Source organism: Caretta caretta, chromosome 2, assembly GCF_965140235.1.
Source record: "Caretta caretta isolate rCarCar2 chromosome 2, rCarCar1.hap1, whole genome shotgun sequence".
NCBI classification, from domain to species: domain Eukaryota; kingdom Metazoa; phylum Chordata; order Testudines; family Cheloniidae; genus Caretta; species Caretta caretta.
The window spans coordinates 74,198,958-74,219,271 of record NC_134207.1 but is presented as its reverse complement, the minus strand read 5'-3'; the positions used below and the strand labels follow the sequence as shown (position 1 = coordinate 74,219,271).

At 48.8% G+C, this 20,314-nt stretch overlaps 2 protein-coding genes across 4 annotated transcripts in view; one reads left to right on the top strand and one right to left on the bottom strand.

The window, feature by feature from the left end:
- LOC125632429 (uncharacterized) overlaps window positions 1–7,090 on the bottom strand; it is a 34,533-nt gene extending 27,443 nt beyond the window's left edge. For all 3 annotated transcript variants that reach the window (XM_048840616.2, XM_048840617.2, XM_048840618.2), the window contains exons 1-3: window positions 6,933–7,090; window positions 5,428–5,488; window positions 2,313–2,412 (exon numbers count right to left, since the gene is read on the bottom strand). In XM_048840616.2, the coding sequence (XP_048696573.2) occupies window positions 2,313–2,412; window positions 5,428–5,488; window positions 6,933–6,945 (174 nt within the window). In that variant the 5' untranslated portion in view covers window positions 6,946–7,090. The remainder of the gene's footprint in view (window positions 1–2,312; window positions 2,413–5,427; window positions 5,489–6,932) is intronic.
- A 156-nt stretch (window positions 7,091–7,246) lies between these two features.
- LOC125630983 (uncharacterized) lies at window positions 7,247–10,359 on the top strand. The gene is made up of 2 exons (XM_048837180.2): window positions 7,247–8,999; window positions 9,726–10,359. Exons 1-2 carry the CDS (start codon window positions 8,561–8,563, stop codon window positions 10,301–10,303), a joined length of 1,017 nt encoding a protein of 338 aa, XP_048693137.2. The 5' UTR covers window positions 7,247–8,560; the 3' UTR covers window positions 10,304–10,359.
- Window positions 10,360–20,314: the final 9,955 nt, after the last annotated feature.

The window sequence follows — 20,314 nt, the reverse complement described above, 5'->3', positions numbered from 1 at the left end:
CCCCCAGCACATTGTAAATTGTGAATCCAACAGATGTTTGGGAAGAGAGCAGTGATAATTCTCCAGAGCTCCTAGACAGAAGGCCTGTTCCAGAGACTTCAGGACACATTACCTTGCTGTATAAGAATCCACAACTCAGAGGACTGCAAAGAAGAGGAACCCCGATAAAGGACTGAGAAGACTTTTGAGCCAAGAGAGAAGACTACATGGTTGCTGAAGCCCATTATAAACTAAAAGGACTGGCTTAGCCAACGAACGAGGGCTGGAAGGTTTTCTGACAATTTTATAGCATTAAATCACATCAAGAAGGGGAGCCATATTACGAAAACACCAATTGTGTTATCCTTGTATACAAATTTTAAGGAGTTCTTTAAAATGTCCCTTCACATTTCAAAAGCATTTATTTTTCATAGCATAATATATACACTTAAAACAAAAAAGAACAAATTGAGAGATCCGAATTAACAGATGCTCAGCTGTCTCCATTGCATAATTTCCCCTTCTCAGGTCCTCACAGAGGACCAGTATTGGGTTTACAATGGCGATGGGCCGACACTGGGAAGGGGCCCATTATGGACCCGTCTAACCTACCCACATGACCGGGTCTGGCCCCTCACGCGGGCCAGTCCAGTGCCTAGGCCTTGCTCCGTAAGTGGCTCCCAGCCAGCAGGTCCTGCTTCGCCTGTAGGGGGCTTGCCACCCAGCAGCCAAGCTCTGCCATGAAGGCTGCCAGTGCAGGGCTGGTGGGTGTTTCTGCCCTGGGTGGGCTCTTGGGAGTCATGTCCCAGGGGTCTGCCCTGCTCCCCAGTGCAGCGCCTAGCAGTCTGCTGCCTGCCACTTGTGGGGCCTCACCCACCTCCCCAGGGCCGAGCTGCCTGGGCCTGGTGCACAGGCTGGTCTGGTCTGGTCTCGGCTGGGGCAAGTGGAAGAGAGGGATGCAGTGCAGGGAGCTTGGCCAGCCCCACCAGGCAACTGGGTCCTGCGGGAGCCTCGCCCAGACAGGCCCCACTCCTGCTTTGGCCTGGCTGATCACACTGCTCTGGAGGGTCCAGAATGAACCCCACTCCGGTACCGGCCACGCTGCCAGCTCAGCCCAGCGGATAGAGTCACCTCCCAGCTGCTGGGGGAAAAGCACAGGAGAGTGGTTTTCTGGGGGGCATGTGAGGGGTGCTGAACAGTGAGGGAGATGTGTGTTTTGGGGCGCTGTGTGTTTTGAGTCTCTGGGATTCTGTGGGGGGGTAGTTGTGGTGGTGGGGCTCTGGGGAGGGTGCTGGGCGGGCGGGGTCGGTCTGTGGACAGGGAGCCCTTGCGGGGGGGCGGGGCTGGGCAGTGCAGTCCCGCCCCCAAGAGGAAGGGGCAAGATGCCAGTGCAGAGCTGTGTGGGCCAATGTTCGTCTGGCAGCTGCTTGTTTGTAAACAATGCCCTCATGCTCAGCTGGATGGAACAGGACTGCCCCCAATGCACCATGCTCCATTTACCCTGTCCAGCCCCTCACTCTGGGGACCAACCTCCCTCCACCGTATCCCCGTGGCATGTCCCATTGCCCCATGGGGGCCCACAAATATGTTTAGACCAGGCCCACAAAAGGTTAATCCGGCCTTTCAGAGGACTAGTGAGCCACACGAGTGTGCACTTTGTCCTCACTCTTGTACTCAGCAGAGTTTACCTGGAGAAGGTAATACAAACTGGGGCTCTATTACCTTTCCTGGAAATTCCACTCCATATCAGGAATCCCTTCCAGGGAAATCACTAGGGATGGGCCCTGTGGCCAAGTCTGCTGCATCAGAGTTGGGGTGAAACCCAACAGAAAGATTACAGAGCAACTATGAAGGAATCCTCAGAGATTTTCTCCCCATGAGCTTCCTCCTGAACTTTTTACCACAGGAAAGAATGATCCAGTCCTCAGTCTATGGGAAGTTCCCTGAGTAAGGAACTGGTAAAACCTCAGGATCTGGCTCTGTGAAGTGATCTGAAAAGCAGATTTGGCTGAATTTTTTTCAAAGGAGTTTTAGGAACTGGGCACCCAAATCTCATTGAAATTCAATGGAAGTTTGGCACTTAACTCCCTTAGGCTTCTTTGAAAATCCCAGTCTTTTTCTACATTGGCTATCTACACAGGACGGGACATAACATCCAAAAACGGCACTTCAGACTTTTTATGTTGTTACCATAGTCACCTTCACTGGGTAGGTTAAAGGCACAAGGCTACTTACTCACAGTGCACTCAACCCATGATTATGGCCCAATAATACACACCATGGCATAGTTTAATTGATTTAAAAATACATATATAGCTAAAGGTAGCACCCACTGCAGCAGGTCCTTCTGGCCATGTGATTTCCTGGTTTGATTCTTCACCTTCCTTCTTCGATTCAGCAGCCCACTCTGGATGAACTTTGTTTGAACAACATCTGCAACATGAGATATAAGAAAGAGATTGGCAGATATCAAACTTTTACCAAAGCAGAGATAGGGCTGGTGCCTTAATAGCAGTTGGAAAACACCACGTTTACGGTGCTGGGAGTTAAGATATCCAACTACAGCATCTTAACAAAGTGCTCTTTGGAGCTATGCATGTGGCTTGATGGAAAAATACCCCAACATAAGTATTAACAAGAAAAGAGTAAAATGAAGCAATTAGGTCTCCAATATAAAAATCCGCATCCACACAGTGAGATTTTGCAACCTCCAAAAGACAATCATTTCTGAATTTCCTTCTTTAATAGCCCAGTGTTAAACTTATTTATTTGAGTCTCTAAGGTGCCACAAGTACTCCTTTTCTTTTTGCGAATACAGACTAACACGGCTGTTACTCTGAAACCAGTGTTAAACTATGCACTGCATAGTTTGGATAACATGAAAGGTAGCATTTAAAAGAAATCAGACATTTGAATCATCTACTAGCCCTGCCTAAAGTAATATAACAGGGGCAGCCAAACTTACTGACCCTCCGAGCTGCATATGACAATTTTCAGAAGTTCAAGAGCTGGGGCATGCCTGCCAGGGCTCGGGGCTTCAGCCCCCCCCAGGAAACACCTGTCAGGACTCGGGGCTTTAGCCTTTTGGGGAGGGGGGTCTCAGGTTTCAGCCTGCCTCCTGCTGAAGCCCTGAGCCCTAGCAGGCATGCCCCCCAAGGTTGAAGCTCTAAGACCCTCCTCCCTGCTGGATGGGGGGGCACATGGGGTCACATGCTCCCCCAGATTTTTGCCAGGATTTGTTGGCCCAGCTTGGTCACATCGAGCCCCCTCCTTGCACGGCAGCTGCTAGAGTTGGCAAGCTGGGAGTTGAGGACAGAGGGAGAGGCAGCTACAAACAGCGTGGAGCTGCAGGGAGAACTGCTGATGGTAAGAGGGGAGGTGTGCCTGGGGGAGGACATGACTCAAGCTGTTGGGGGGTGAACCTTTAACCTGTAACCCCCCATCCCATCATGCACCACTAACCTCTGGCAAAGAGCCCCTAGTCTCACTACCCCACCACAGGGCAGAAATTCCAAGCTTCCCCCACCTAGTCCAGTAGACAGATAATGGGGAGACCAGTGGGGCTCTGCGAGATGCACTTTAACTGTAAAAGAGCCATATGCAGCTCACAAGCTGCGGTTTGGCCACCCCAGTAATGTAATATTTAGCACTTTATAAAGCTTCTAATCTTCAAAACACTTTACAAACTGAAAAATTACACATAGGCGCCAACTGCCTGATTTCCCGGGGAGGGGAGCTCGATCCCTGCTCTGTCCCAGGCCCCGCCATCACTCCACTCCTTCCCCCAAAGCCCCACCCTTGCCCTGTCTCTTCTTGCCCCTGTTCCACCCCCTCCCCTGAGGGTACCCTATCAACAACTGGTGCCTCCCCATACTGGGGGGGCACGATCTAAATTGGAGATCATATGTCCCTGCCCAGCCAACACCTCTGCCCCCACGCCCAGCCCAGGGCCACCACGCTCTCCCCACCGCACATTACTGGGGGGGGGGGGGCGGCTCTGTCCTCCCACTGTGCCTGACCTCCCCCTCCCCCCCAGCACGTTCCTCTGCTCTCCCTGGAGGGAGACAGCCCAGGTGGGGAGCGGGAGGGAGCCGCTTCTAATGTCGGCCCCTCCAGGTCACTGCTCTGCAGCCCAGCAGCTGCCCGAAAGAGCCTGACTGTGGAGGTGGCTTCCACTCCCTGCCTGGGCTCAGCTGCTGAGGACCATGACTGAATGAGCTGAAAACGTGCTGGGGGGGAAGGGGAGCTCTGGCTCACTTGCCCCTGGTCCCCAGAAGCCAAGCCCAGGTGGGGAACGGAAGCTGCCTCCCCAGCCAGGCTCTTTCAGGCAGCTGCCAGTCGCCACACTGCAGAGCAGCATCCCAGCGGACAGAAGGAGCTAGTCCTACCCCTTCCACTCCCCGGCATCTGGGGAAATCCCCTCTGACATCGCCCAGCCCTGACTCACCTCTTCCCGTCCCCTCCCCACACCTCTTCCTGCCTCCCAACTCCTCCCCCTCCCCACAGCGCCTCCTAGAGGCTGCTCAACAGCTGATCCTGGCCCACAGATGGGTGCTGAGCAGCCACTATTTTTTTTTTCGACGCCTATGAAATTACATAAAAACATTCACAACCAAACAGTATTGGCAGTCTTGGTTTTAGGATTTTCAGGGTGCACTGAATTGATGCGTTTAGGCTTGCAGACCCCCATAAATCCACAGTATAGCTTTCCAAAGTTATCATCCTCACTTTCAAAATTCTCCATAACTCCACACCAGCCTATATCAACTCTTATATCCATTCCTACTCTTTTCTCTCTACCTAAATATGCTTTTTTCTACCTGTCCCCTACGCTGAAAATTAATTCCAGTTATAATGAGTAGGGCTCCGTGTATGTCATGGAGGTTGTGGAAGTCACGGATTCCGTGACTTTCCACTACCTCTGTGACTTCTGCAGCGGCCAGTGTGGCTGACCCCGGGGCCAGCTGCTCAGGTGGCCCCAGGGACAGCGACACCGGCCACTGCTGGAGCAGCTCTGCAGCCAGCCGCACTCACTGCTGCTTGGACAGCCCTGGGAAGCTGGCCTGGGGACCGCCTGAGCAGCAGCCAGTGCAGCTGACCCCGGGAACCGTTGGTGCTGCTTGCCCCGGACACTCCCCTTCCCAGTAGCAGCCCCCGACAAGGGTATTTATAGTATAAATCAAGGACAGGTAACGGGCTGTGAATTTTTGTTTATTGTCCATAACCTGTCCGTGACTTTTTACTAAAAATACCCAGGATTAAATCGTAGCTTTTATAGTGACCATATGACATCTTGTGCTTATATTTTGTATTGACCTGTATTTTATCACCTCATTGCTTTAGACTACAAACTCTCCATCTTCATTACTGCATCCTGTCTGTCTGCTACCCACACAGTGTCTTACATACAGAAGTGGCAAATTCTTTAGAAGCAAAAATATGGCTTACCTTAGAACAGATTCATTGTCCTGTGGAGGGCCAACACAGCAGAAGAACAAGCTCCATCTCCCTGTAAATGGAATAGCACAAGATTAAGTGATAGTCAAAATGTCCACAAGATGACAGCCAGGGAATAATGTTTCAGCTTTGTTTGTGTGTGACTGGGCAATAGATGGCTTCCAAAGACACCAAGAGACCCATAATACTATTGCCAACTAAAGCATGGCTTCTTTAGGACAAGGAGTAGGGGCCTTTGGTTTTAGAGCTAAAAGATCACGGCTCTGATTCTGGCTTTCTAGAGGTATGCATGTGGTTTATATCATAATGGTATCTGTTGTCTGCATAGTACGTTTACATTACAAAGGGTTTTTGCCTTTAACTTTATTCATGTCAGGGACTCCAGGAAGATATACATTAAGCATGGAAAAGGTAGAGTCAACCCCTGGGTTTAACTGAGCTCTAAGAATCTAATCACAAACTGGGATTTGCCAACTATTTCCACATGCAGATTGTCAAACAACTCCCCTGACTCCCCATTTATTTCAGGGTCACCTCTAAACTGTTCCCCTTAAAAGTCTTCCATGGACTTGCTTCACTGTAACTCACAGACCTCATCACTTGTGTTCTCTACACTCCTGAACAATAGGAGGGAGTGAATGGAAAGGTGTAGCAGAGTGAAGGGATGTGACTGGGAAGCAGGGGGAAGTGTGCAGGAAGGTGATGGGGTGTAATTGAAGAGACAGAAGGACAAGGTAGTTGAGTGGGCAGGAGGAAGGGGCGATTGAGGATAAAGTGTGAAGGCTAAGAGGTCATAAAATATCAGGGTTCAAAGGGACCTCAGGAGGTCATCTAGTCCAAAGCAGGACCAATCCCCAATTTTTGCCTCAGATCCCTAAATGGCTCCCTCAAGGATTGAACTCACATCCCTGGGTTTAGCAGGCCAATGCTCAAACCACTGAGCTATCTGTCCCCAGGGACTAAGAACAAGGCATTTGGGGATTTCTGAGGAAGACAGGGTGTAGGTGACGGTGTGGTTTTCAAGGCATGTAACTGAAAATGGGGTGTAGGGACAGGAGAACAGCATGTGGGGACAAGGTGACTGAAGACAAGGTGCGGGGGCAGGGGGCAAGAGCACTGGGTGATTCAGGACAAGGTGTGGGGGTAGAGGAAAGCAGTAACTGAGAAAATCGGGGGGGGGGGTGCACGGGGTAATTGAGGAGCACAGGGTAAGGACACGGGAGGGAGGGAGGTCTGGGTGGGGGCAGCGGCCCCTGAATAGCGCAGGGTGTCAGTGCATGGATTACGCAGCAGCACCGGGCGGGGGGCCTGGGGGGGGCAGCAGGAGGGAGCGAGCGCGACAGGGGTGGTGGAAGGCGGGGGAGGTGTCTGTGTGGGGGCGGGAGGGGCTGAGGAGTACGGGGAGGCCACGGGAAGGGAGGGACGGGCGCCTTCCCGCCTCTTTGCCCTGCTCTCTCCCTCACCCTCTAGCGCCCCTGGCCCGCCGCCGCTCTCACCTGCGCTCCCCATGGCGCCTCCGCTCCTAGCCGGCGCCGCATCCCGGAGCCCGCCCCAGCGCCGACCGCGCGCTACGTCAAGAAGAGAAACTGTGACCGAGCTTCGACAAGCGCTGACGTTGCAAAAACCCGCCACGCGCCGGCGGACGCATTTCTGCGCGTGCGCCACCGGCCCGGCACTGACTCCGCCCCCGCCCCTCCCTGCCTGCGGGCACCGCCCAGCTCCGCCCCGGGGCGAAGAGGAGGTGCACAGCAGCACGTGGCAGCGTTTGTCCGTAACCAGCGGGGCGGAGCGCAGCGGGACCGGGGGGAAAGCTGGGGGAGGGGGCTCGCCCTGAGAGAGTAACCGCAGCTCCGCGCGTCTTCTGCCCCTTCTAGCAGCCGGTCGGTCACCCTGGTTGTTCCACGCCCGGAGCTGGTTTAGACCATAGTATGCGGTAATGACCCACATTCTCTCCGGGTGACTGTCACTAACAGCACCAGCGGCAGCAGGTGTACCTGCAAAGATCGGTAACCGTCCAGAATAAAACAGAGGCACTGAATTTGTTCGCTGTGATGGTGGCTTTACTGGCGGCATCGTTTACCTAGGCAATAAAATCAGGTTAGAGGGTGGTTGTTTTTTTAAAGGTTTAAAAGTGTGGAAATTATTAGGAAAGTGTGTCTGGCTGTGCTGTAGCAATTGGCAGTGCTTGGCTGACAGAGTTTTTTGGGGGAAAACAAGCATTTGAAGATCTGGATACTCCAGACATGCTGCTTTGGATTAGATGTTCCAAAGTCTGAAACATGCTATTGATTGTCTAATAAATTAGCTGAGGTACTTGAGATGAACTGTAGCTAGTAACAACTATATGCTTTGTTTTGCTGTTTATTTCTTTCAATAAACTGGTGTTTTGAGGTTTGTTTTAAAGAAGGTGTCTTTGATGGGTAGTAAAGTTAAATACCCCCCCGGTAGTCTGGAGAAGAAAGTGCAAGTTTGTATGTTTGATGTATGTAGTGTGTTGAGATGCAGCGGCCTGTAACAGGTTGTATATATGCTGCTGTGCTCAGCCAGACACGGACTTGCTATTGGAAAAGGGAAAATGTAGATGTTCATTTCTACTTTCCAGTAATCAGTGTTCTAAGGCTCACAAAAAAGCTGTATCCATCATAGGAAGGTGTGTTGGAGGAATTAATAAAAGGGGCAGAAGATAGAGGAATTCTATTCTGTGACACCCTACAGAAACTCAAGGCATGGCTACACTTGCGAGTTAGAGCGCATTAAAGCAGCCCCGGACGCCCTGACTCACGACACGTCCACACTGGCAAGGCACGTAGAGTGCCCGGATTCCACAGCTAGAGCGCTCCTGGTAATCCACCTCGGCGAGTAGAATAATATTTGATGTGCCCCCGCTGGAGCGTCACAGCGCCAGTGTGGACGCCCTAGTCTGTTAATGCGCTCTGATCGGTCTCCAGAAGTGTCCCACAATGCCTGTTCTAGCCACTCTGGTTATCACTTTGAACTCTAGTGCCTTGCCCTCAGATGACCATCTGTCAGACCTGCCCTTTAAATTCTCTGGGAATTTTGAAAATCCCCTTCCTGTTTGCTCAGCCAGGCATGGAATGCTCTCAGCGAATCTTTCCAGGTGACCATGCCTTCATGTGCCAGGCGATCCCCAGTGTGGAGCAATGGCGAGGTGCTGGACCTCATCAGTGTTTGGAGGGAGGAAGCTGTCCAGTCCCAGCTGTGCTCCAGCTATAGGAATTATGATACCTTTGGGCAGATACCAAGAGACATGATGGAAAGGGGCTATGACTGGGACACACAGCAGTGCGGAGTTAAAGTGAAGGAGCTGCAGAATGCCTACCGCAAAGCCCGCAAGGCAAACAGCCGCTCTGGTGGTGCATCCGCAACCTGCCGTTTCTACAAAGAGCTAGACGCGATACTTGGGAGCGACCCTACCTCCACTCCGAGGACCACCATGGACACTTCAGAGCCCAGTTCAACAAGGCAGGGGGAGGAGGAGGAAGAAGACACCCCGGAATCCCTAGACGCATGCAGCCAGGAGCTGTTCTCAAGCCAGGAGGAAGGTAGTCAGTCACGGCAGCCAGTGCTTGGGGAAGGACAAACACCAGAGGAGGTTCCCAGTAAACAGCTTTTATTTTGGGAAGGAAGTTATTCGGTGTGGGCTCTTGAGGCGAGGAGAGTTAGGGCTGCATGCATGCATAGATGAGGAATAGGGTGCTGATGTGCTCTCTCACATCACGGTAGTCAGCCTCAGTGATCTCTTCAAAGGTCTCATCCAGAAGTTGGGCAATGCGCTTACGCAGGTTTCTTGGGAGAGCCACTGTGGTCCTTGTCCCAGTCAGGCTAACATGTCCGCGCCACTATGCTCTGAGGGGCGGGGGGACCATTGCTGCACACAGGCAAGATGCATATGGGCCAGGGCAGAAGCCGCATTGTAGTAGAAGACCCTCCCTTGCTTCCCAGGTCACCCTCAGCAGTGAGATATCTTCCAGGATGAACTCCTGTGGAAAATGTGAGGAGAGTGTTCAGTACAGGGGCCCCCTGCAGCTGTTGGCTCTTCCCAAGGCACAGAAACCCAGAAGACAGTATGGCCATGAAACAATCAATCCCCCTTGACCCTGTACTTACTCACCATTTTGGGATTCCCGTGGGTTATGTGTGCTCGCTTTGGGACGGGCAAATTCTGCTATTGTGTAGAGACTGTGCTTGCCCTTAAGTATGGAGAAATCATTGCTCTGTCTGGTGTGAACAATGCTGCCTCTGTTAAGTGTTGCATTTTGCCTTTACAGATGCAACCTTGAGATCTGAGCTGTCTGTGTTATCATGGGCCGAGAGACTGCAAAGACTCAGGAAGAGGCCACGAAAAAGCAAAGAAGACATGCTGCAAGAAGTGATGCAGCAATCTCCTAAAGAGAATCAAAAAGTGCAGGAGTGGAGGGAGAACAAAAGCAGGATCCGCCAGGAAAACGCAGTGCACCGACAGCAAAGCACGGAGCTCCGGCAGCAAAGCACGGATTGGCTGATAAGCATCATGGAGCGCCAAGCGGACTCGATCCAGACGCTGGAAGCCATACAGGCGGAGTGCTACCATGCCCATCGCCCCCTGCAGCCCTTGTCCCAAAACTCTTTGCCTTGTGTCCCCATGTCATCTCCAACCCACTTTCCCCAACATCCGGGTTCTTATCACCACCAGCTGCCTCCAGTACCTGTAGCTTCACCACCCAGCTCTGAAAACTACGACCCTTACCCACTGCGCTCAGCCCCCCTCACCATGCATTATAACCATCCTGAAGTGCAGCACTCATTGCATAGCACTCCAGACAGGAAGGCTGAATATGATAACAGGACAGATGCAAATCTGTCATAGTACCGTTTTCCACCCCACCCCCCTGCCCTTTCTGTTTCCCAAGCAGTTGTGTTTCTTTTAAATAAATGGGTTTTTTTGGCTTTGAAAACATTCTTTATTATTGTATAAAGTAAAAGATACCTCAGCCCAGGAAAGCAACAGGCATTGCAAGTCAACATAGCGAACACGGATTCCTACTAACATTGGAACCACTGCACTTCACTCCCATGCAGGGCAGCAAACATTACTGATGGCTTTCAGCCTCAAATGGCTCCCTCAAGGTATCCCTAATCCTTGCAGCCCCGCGCTGGGCCCCTCTAATAGCCCTGCTCTCTGGCTGTTCAGATTCAGCCTCCAGGTGTTGAACCTCCAAGTTCCATGCCTCAGTGAATCTTTCACCCTTCCCTTCACAAATGTTATGGCAGGTACAGCACGCGAATATAACCCTGGGGATGTTGTCATAGGCCAGGTCCAGCTTCCCATACAGAGAGCGCCAAAGCAGCCCTTTAAACAGCCAAAAGCACACTCCATGATCATTCTGCACCTGTTGTTGAATTGCTTCTTGCTGCTGTCAAGGCTCCCTGTGTAGGGTTTCATGAGCCAAGGCATTAAAGGGTAAGAGGGGTCTAAACGATCACAGTGGGCATTTTGACTTCCCCTATGGTAATCTTCTGGTCTGGGAAAAAAGTCCCGGCTTGCATCTTCCTGAACAGGACAGTGTTCCGAAAGATGAGTGCGTCATGCACCTTTCCGGGACACCCTGCATTAATGTCAATGAAACGCCCTCGGTGATCCACAAGCGCCTGCAGAACCATAGAGAAATACCTTTTCCAATTAACGTACTTGGAGGCTTGGTGGGCTGGTGCCAGAATTGGAATATGCGTCCCATCTATCGCCCCTCCGCAGTTAGGGGAACCCATTTGTGCAAAGCCAGCCACATCGTCATGCACATTACCCAGAGTCATGGTTCTTCTGAGCAGGATGTGATTAATGGCCCTGCAAACTTGCATCAATATGATTCCAACGGTCGACTTTCCCCCCCCAAAACTAGTTAGCGACCAATCAGAAGCTGTCGAGTTGCCAGCTTCCAGATTGCAAGAGCCACCTGCTGCTCCACCGTCAGGGCAGCTCTCAATCTCGTGTTCTTGCACCACAGGGTTGGGGCGAGCTCCTCACACAGTCCCATGAAAGTGGCTTTTCTCATCCAAAAGTTCTGCAGCCACTGCTCATCATCCCAGACTTGCATGACGATGTGATCCCACCACTCAGTGCTTGTTTCCAGAGCCCAAAAGTGGTGTTCCACGATGGTGAGCATGTCCGTGAATGCCACAAGCAATCTCGTGTCGCATGCGTTACTTGAGTCGATATTGTTGGAGTCCTCATTGACAGTTTGGATCTTAAGGAGTAACTTGACTGCCAAACGTGATGTGCTGGCGAGACTTATCAGCATATTCCTCAGCAGTTCGGGCTCCATTTCTGCAGACTGAAAGGGAAGACAGAGCGCACAGTACAAAAAATGTTGAAAGATGGTGACAAATGTGGACGGAAAAACAGGGATTGCTGGGATGCAAACCGATGCATCATGGGGTGTTGGGACAGGTCCCAGAATGCCCTGCACCCTCCACCCCCTTCCCACAAGCCACAGCACCAGAATGGGAAGAGGTGCTCTGTGGGATCGCTGCCCATAATGCACCTCTCCCAATGCCACTGCAAATGCCTCAAATGTGGCCACGTCAGTGCGCTTGCAGCTGTCAGTGTGGACAGACTGCAGAGCTTTCCCTACTGCGCTTTCCGAAGGCTGGTTTAACTCAAAGCGCTCTACATCTGCAAGTGTAGCCATGCCCATAAGTTGCCAGACAGTCAGTGTGGGCTCTCCAGCCATAAGTTGTTAGGAAGTAGGGATAACAGAGGTGGCATGGGTGTGTTGTTGTTTCAGAGTAGGGAAAAACAGTAGAGAAAAAAATCTGTATGAGAGGGAGAGTTGGTTTGTGAGGTTTTAAAGCCTGTCAGAAAGGGGGTGAATTAAAACTCTAGCCCAATACTGTGACAAACTTTACTTATTTTCCTCCAAAGGGAAATAGGTTCCCTTGTTTTTTTTCTGAATGAAAGGAGTAAGAAAAAAGGTTTATAGCTCTAGAATCAAAGTTCTTGCTTTTCTTCTGTTTTATGAGAAGAAAAGAAATACTCTGTAGATATTCCTTTTGATAAGGTCAAGTTGTTCAAGAGCATGCCCTGAAAACTGGAAGGAACACTGCTTTCCTTGTTATTAAATTTGGAGTGGCTTGCATAATAAAGATTTCAGGGGGGAAAACCATGCACACCCATATCTTTGGCTTCCTTTCAGTAATTACTGATCATTTGGCGAATGTCTTATAATAAAAACTGCAAATAAGTAAATAATAAAGTTACAAAGGGGGGGAAGCATGAGGCTATATTGGTTGTGTATATGCTGGAAAATGTATCACAAGCTGCCAGCTCTGAGTTGCTGTTTTGCTGGAGGGTGAGTGGAAAGTATGGCTGAGCAGGAAACAAAGCAAATGATTGGAATGATTATCAGAAATAGTTGGATAGTACCTACCCCAGGACAGGCCCAACAAAGAAAGTAACAGAACACCACTAGCCGTCACCTTCAGCCCCCAATTTAAAACTCTCCAGTGCATCATCAAGCATCTACAACCTATCCTGAAGGACGATCTCTCACTTTCACAGATCTTGGGAGAGAGGCCAGTCCTCACTTACCAACAGCCCTCCAGCCTGAAGCGAATACTCACCAGCAACCACACAACAAAAACACTAACCCAGGAACCTATCCTCGCAACAAAGCCCATTGCCAACTCTGTTCACATATCTATTGAAGGGACACCATCATAGGACCTAATCACATCAGCCACACCATATGAGGCTCATTCACCTGCACATCTACCAATGTGATATATGCCATCTTGTGCCAACAATGCCTCTCTGCTACGTACATTGGCCAAACCAGACAATCTCTATGCAAAAGAATAAATGGACACAAATCAGACATCAAGAATTATAACCTTCAAAAACCAGTCAGAGAACACTTCAACCTCCCTGGTCACTCAATTTCAGACCTAAAAGTTGCAATTCTCCAACAAAAAAACTTCAAAAACAGACTCCAGTGAGAAACTGCAGAATTGGAATTAATTTTGCAAACTGGACACCATTAAATTAGGCTTGAATAAAGACTGGGAGTGGATGGGTCATTACGCAAAGTAAAAAGTATTTCCCCATGCTAATTTTTCCCCCCTACTGTTACTCACACCTTCCTGTCAACTGTTTGAAATGGGCCATCCTGATTATCAATACAAAGGTGGTTGTTTTTTTTCCCTCCTGCTGATAATAGCCCACCTCAATTAATTGGTCTTGTTACAGTTGGTATGGCAACACCCATTTTTTCATGTTCTCTGTGTATATATATATATCTTCCTACTGTATTTTCCACTGCATGCATCTGATGAAGTGGGTTTTAGCCCACGAAAGCTTATGCCCAAATAAATTTGTTAGTCTCTAAGGTGCCACAAGTACTTCTCATTTTTAAAAAGATTTACAGACCAACTATATTTTAAAAATGGAGGGATATACACTGACTGAAACCTATAACCTAAAATTTAGTACAGCTAAATGGGTAGACTTGATAGTATTTACTTATTAGGTAATATGCTACATATATAAAATCTAATTTCACTTCAGATTTTTCACACATCTGGGGTTAGGCACATATTTGTGCCTGTTTAGTCACATACTACTCATTGAAGGCAATGGGACTCCTTATATGAGTCATCTTACTCCTGTTTGCAAGATCAGGCACTTAGTAATCTGTGGAACATGCTATACAACTGGAAATGTTCACTATAAGTTTATATTTTTTAATGCAAATTTAAAATCTGTGAACACTTTCAGTGCTAGTTAGGTTACCCTTCTGCATCTTCTGGGATTGTTCCCCTCACTGGGCAGTTTTTGAGAGGCAGACAACCAGCGTGAAACTAAGTAAGTACAAATGCATGTCCAAGCCCTGCTGCCTGAGAAAACTTGAAATTATTTCTATAATATGTAGTGTATTACACATTGAATAAATGTCAAGACCTGAGTAGAACACACTGAATCAAATGGAAGAGGGAGCAACAAGCAATCATTTACTGGGAGACAATCTGTGGAGACGCGTGAGGAGAGTATCATATATGGAGTAAATTAGGGGGACAAGGGATCCCCCCGTAGGAGGTTAAAATGGGGAGATACCCCTGTAGCTGCAAGAATGGTCTTCTTTCTTCCCCTGAATGTATTGGGGAACGGTACTGGACCTCCTCCAAAAAGACAACTGGACAACTACAGGTAAAAGGTAGCCTGGTGTGGAGAAGGGTTGTGTAGAGAGGAACAATGGTGTGGCCTTGTGAAGTCTTCCATTGGTTCAGATAAGGATGCAACCATCTGAATGTTTTCATGATTAAGGTTCTGATCTGTAACTCAGGATACTTGAGTTCAGCTCCCAGCTTGACCACAGACTTCTTGGGTAGACTAATTAACATTTCTCTGCCTTAGTTCCCCATCTGTAAAATGGGGCAATAATGCTTCCTTTCTTTCACACTTATATCTCTTTAGGCACTGGTCCTGTATGTGATTTCAATGGGGCTGTGCACAGGTGCAGCAGTGCACCTATATGTGTTCACTCACAGGACTTGGGTCTTGGACTTTAAAATCTCCAGGGCAGAGTCTGCCAGAATGGGACCCTCATCTCTCTTAGGGCCTTTAGGCACTATTGTAATACAAATAACATTATAATGCTTTTTCAACTTTTTTGAGGCTATCACTATTTTGAATTTTTATACAAAATCATATGGGGCAGGAGTCAGGGAGAGAGAAGTGTAATACAGTAGAACCTCAGAGTTACAGACACGTCGGGAATGCATGTTGTCCATAACTCTGAAATGTTTGTAACTCTGAACAAAAAGGAGCTAAGGATCCAGCAGTTCACACTCTGGGCTAGGTTCCAGAGGCAGCTAGGCAACTTCCTTGCAGGCAAGGTTGTCCCACTCCTCACCCAGGGTGGTGGTGGTTGTGGTGGTGAAAACAGCTTGTCCCCCTCCCAGCGGGGGGGCAGGGGGTTCAAAATAGAGCCCCCTCGTCGGCCAGGGGGTGAAAACACTCATGGCTTACAGGAAAGCAGCACAGATCCCAGTGCTGCTCCTGCTCCAGGGGCCTTGAGGCAGCTCACAGTTTTGCCTGGAAATATCAGTATCTTCAACTCCTAGATGTAAGTGGGTGCCCCACGTGTGGGGATGGGGATAGGCAGCCCAGATGTGCTTACCTTTAGGATGCAGTACATGCACAGTACAGTATTTGCTGCTGCTGCTGGGTTTTTTTTGTTTTTGTTTTTTTTTTTGGTCTCTGTTGCTGCCTGATTGGTTACTTTACTTCCGGTTCCACATGGTGTCCAGTTGATCAGTCAGTCCATAACTCTGGTGTTCATATTGCTGAGGTCCTACTTTACAGTTTTGATTCCTTAATAAGAATCTTAGAATCATAGGGGATTGGTCCTGCTTTGAGCAGGGGGTTGGACTAGATGACCTCCTGAGGTCCCTTCTAACCCTGATATTCTATGATTCTATAGAAGGTTAAGGTTGGAAGGGACCTCAGGAGGTCATCTAGTCCAACCCCCTGCTCAAAGCAGGACCAACCCCAACTAAATCATCCCAGCCAGGGCTTTGTCAAGCCGGCCTTAAAAGCCTCTAAGGATGGAGATTCCACCACCTCCACCTTAGGTAATACATAACCTAAAATTCTCCAGAACATGCATGCAATCTTCTGGTAGACAGAGGCCTAAGTGGCTTCCAGAGTCCTGTCTTATTTAGTAAATTGTCCAGGAGGAAGAGGGAAGGGGATGTTAGATGCTGACCATTATGGACAGTATTTTTCAGCAAGATATCTGCTTGAAAAGCTATGTACAGAAATGTCGACTATAAATTGCTCACTTCATTTTAAGTGATCTCCTCAAGCATGTGTGAACCCCTTACACCTAACAATGTCCCACCTTGCATCTAGCTTAGAGCATGGCCACACTTGCAGATGTAGAGCACTGTGAGTTAAACCAGCCCTCGGAGAGCACAGTAGGGAAAGCGCTGCAGTGTGTCCACACTGTCAGATTCAAGTGCACTGGCATGGCCACATTAGCAGCTCTTGCAATGCCACAGAGAGCAGTGCATTGTGGTAGCTATCCCAGCATGCAAGTGGCTGCAATGTGCTTTTCAAATGGAGAGGTGGGGTGGAGTGTGACAGGGAGTGTGTTGTGTGTATGTGGGGGGAGAGTGGGATTTTGGGGGGCTGAGAGCATGTCAGCATGCAGTCTTGTAAGTTTAGACAGCAGCAGACCCCTCTCTCCACCACCTCCCTCTCTCACACTCACAGCAAGCAACATTCCACACTAATGGTTGCTTTGTCCCAGAGCAGATAAGCATGCCGGCTGTCAGAAACAGAGCTTTGAAAGGGCATATTCGCATTCCTACAGCTGATTCCAAAACAATTATAAGAGTGGCCACTTGACTTAAGGGGATTATGGGATGTTTCTTGGAGGCCGATCGCAGTGCAGTAATGCAACACCTCATTCACACTGATCCTGGGGTATTTCAGCTGACGCGCAGCAAGCGTTATGCTTCTCATGGAGGTGGATTACCAGGAGCGCTCCAGCTGCAGAGTCCAGGTGGTCTAAGTGCCTTGCTAGTGTGGACGGGTGGTGAGTTAGGGTGCCTGGGGCTGCTTTAATGCACTCTAACTTGCAAGTGTAGCCAAGCCCTTAGACTCTCTGGTTACCTTCTCCAGACCTGAAGAAGAGATCTTTGAAGCTTGAAAGCTTGTCCTGTCCAACAACAGAAGTTGGTCCAATAAAAGATGTTACCTCACCCACCTTGTCTGTCTTATATCCTGGGACCAACACAGTTACAACAACACTGCAAACAATTATAATGAAAAAACTTGTATAACAAATCTGTTTCACAACATGACTGCAGGATCCTCCTACACCTGGATTGAACACACTGGCAATTTTAGAAAATGTCTTGATTTGAAGGAAATTACGTAAAGTTTTTTATAAGGATTATTTCAAAATGAAAAGATTCTTTTGGTGTTCCTTATGGTAGCTCTAAATATAATTAGATGAACTGAGCAATGCAAGTTAGAATCCATTTCTAATTAATTCCTGTCAAAATTCAAAAGATCCTTGTATCATTAAAATAAGTTTTGCAGAAACAATCGACATCATCATATTTTATACAACACATTTGAAGGGCCTATTGATGTGAATGGCTAAAATACCATTGGTTTCAATAAGAGCCTAGATTCTTGACAGAAATCTAATTAGCTGGTAGGTGGATTATCTGAAGACAGTAGAAAACCATGGAGGAACTAACACAAAAATCACATTAGCTGCTGTATATATCCATCAACAGACCTGCAAATGACTCCATTCTCAAGCACAAAAACTAACCAAGATGAAGGAAATATGAAGACTGTTTCCAGCTTCACTTCTGCCATTGCCAGTATGGCCTCTACAATGTTTTGTCTTTTCTTTCCCCGTCTGTTTTTTCGGGTTTCAGTGTTTACCAAGAGTTTTTCAGAAGCTAATCTGTAGTTACTGCTTCTGGAGAGTCTTCTTCTACATCTGAAGTTTGGATTTTTATCCCAAGCAATTGGAGTGTATTTTTCACTTGTTTAAAGTCTCTTAGCCCTGGTCTACACTAGGAATTTAGGTCAAATTTAGCAGCATTAAATCGATTTAACCCTGCACCCGTCCACATGACGAAGCCCTTTTTTTTGACTTAAAGGGCTCTTAAAATTGATTTCCTTTCTCCACCCTGACAAGGGGATTAGCACTGAAATCGGCCTTGCCGGGTCAAATTTGAGGTACTGTGGACGCAATTAGATGGTATTGGCCTCCGGGAGGTATCCTAGAGTTCTCCATTGTGACCTCTCTGGACAGCGCTCCAAACTCAGATGCACTGGCCAGGTAGACGGAAAAGGCCCGCGAACTTTTGAATTTCATTTCCTGTTTGGCCAGCATGGCAAGCTGCAGGTGAGTGCAGAGCTCATCAGCAGAGGTGACCATGATGGAGTCCCAGAATCACAAAAGAGCTCCGGGATGGACCGAACGGGAGGTACGGGATCTGACTGCTGTATGTGGAGAGGAATCCGTGCTATCAGAACTCTGTTCTAGTTTTTGAAATGCCAAAACATTTCTCAAAATCTCCCAGGGCATGAAGGACAGAGGCCATAACAGGGATCCAAAGCAGTGCCATGTGAAACTTAAGGAGCTGAGGCAAGCCTACCAGAAAACCAGAGAGGCAAACAGCTGCTTCGGGTCAGAGCCCAAAACATGCCGCTTCTATGATGAGCTGCATGCCATTTTAGGGGGTTCAGCCACCACTACCCCAACCTTGTTTTTTGACTCCTTCAATGGAGATGGAGGCAACACGGAAGCAGGTTTTGGGGATGAGGAAGATGATGATGATGATAAGATTGTAGACAGCTCACAGCAAGCAAGCGGAGAAACCAGTTTTCCTGACAGCCAGGAACTGTTTCTCACCCTGGACCTGGAACCAGTACCCCCCGAACCGACCCAAGGCTGCCTCCCGGACCCGCCAGGTGGAGAAGGGACCTCTGGCGAGTGTATCTTTTTAAATAGTATACATGGTTTAAAAGCAAGCTTGTTTAATGATTAATTTGCCCTGGCATTCACGGCCAGTACAGCTACTGGAAAAGTCTGTTAATGTGTCTGGAGATGGAGCAGAAATCCTCCAGGGACATCTCCATAAAGCTCTCCTGGATGTACTCCCAAAGCCTTTGCAAAAGGTTTCTGGGGAGGGCGGCCTTATTCCGTCCACCATGGTAGGACACTTTACCACACCAGGCCAGTAATATGTAGTTGGGAATCATTGCAGAGCAAAGCATTGCAGTGTATGTTTGCTGGCATTCAAACAACATCCGTTATTTATCTCTCTGTGTTATCCTCAGGAGAGTGATATCATTCATGGTCACCTGGTTAAAATAGGGTGCTTTTCTTAAGGGGACATTCAGAGGTGGCCATTCCTGCTGGGCTGTTTGCCTGTGGCTGAACAGAAATGTTCCCCGCTGTTAGCCACGGTGAGGGGTGAGGGGCTAGCCACGTTGTGGGGGGAGGCAAAATGCGACCTTGTAACAAAAGCACATATCCTATGTATGTAATGTTAACAGCAAGGTTTACCATGAAAGAGTGTACCCATTTTTCTATAAAATGTGTCTTTTTAAATACCACTGTCCTTTTTTTTTTCTCCACCAGCTGCATGTGTTTCAAGGATCACAGGATCTTCTCCTTCCCAGAGGCTAGCGAAGATTAGAAGGTGAAAAAAACGCACTCGCGATGAAATGTTCTCTGAGCTCATGCTGTCCTCCCACACTGACAGAGCACAGACGAATGCATGGAGGCAAATAATGTCAGAATGCAGGAAAGCACAAAATGACCGGGAGGAGAGGTGGTGGGCTGATGAGAGTAAGTGGTGGGCTGAAGAGAGGGCTGAAGCTGAAAGGTGGTGGCAGTGTGATGAAAGGAGGCAGGATTCAATGCTGAGGCTGCTGGAGGATCAAACTAATATGCTCCAGCATATGGTTGAGCTGCAGGAAAGGCAGCAGGAGCACAGACCGCCGCTACAGCCCCTGTGTAACCAACCGCCCTCCTCCCCAAGTTCCATAGCCTCCTCACCCAGAGGCCCAAGAACACAGTGGGGGGCCTCCGGCCACCCAGCCACTCCACCCCAGAGGATTGCCCAAGCAACGGAAGTCTGGCATTCAATACGTTTTAAAGTTTTAAACTTTTAAAGTGCTGTGTGGCCTTGTCCTTCCCTCCTCCACCACCCCTCCCTGTGCTTCCCTCCTCCACCACCCCTCCCGGGCTACCTTGACAGTTATCCCCCTATTTGTGTGATGAATTAATAAAGAATGCATGAATGTGAAGCAACAATGACTTTATTGCCTCTGCAAGCAGTGATC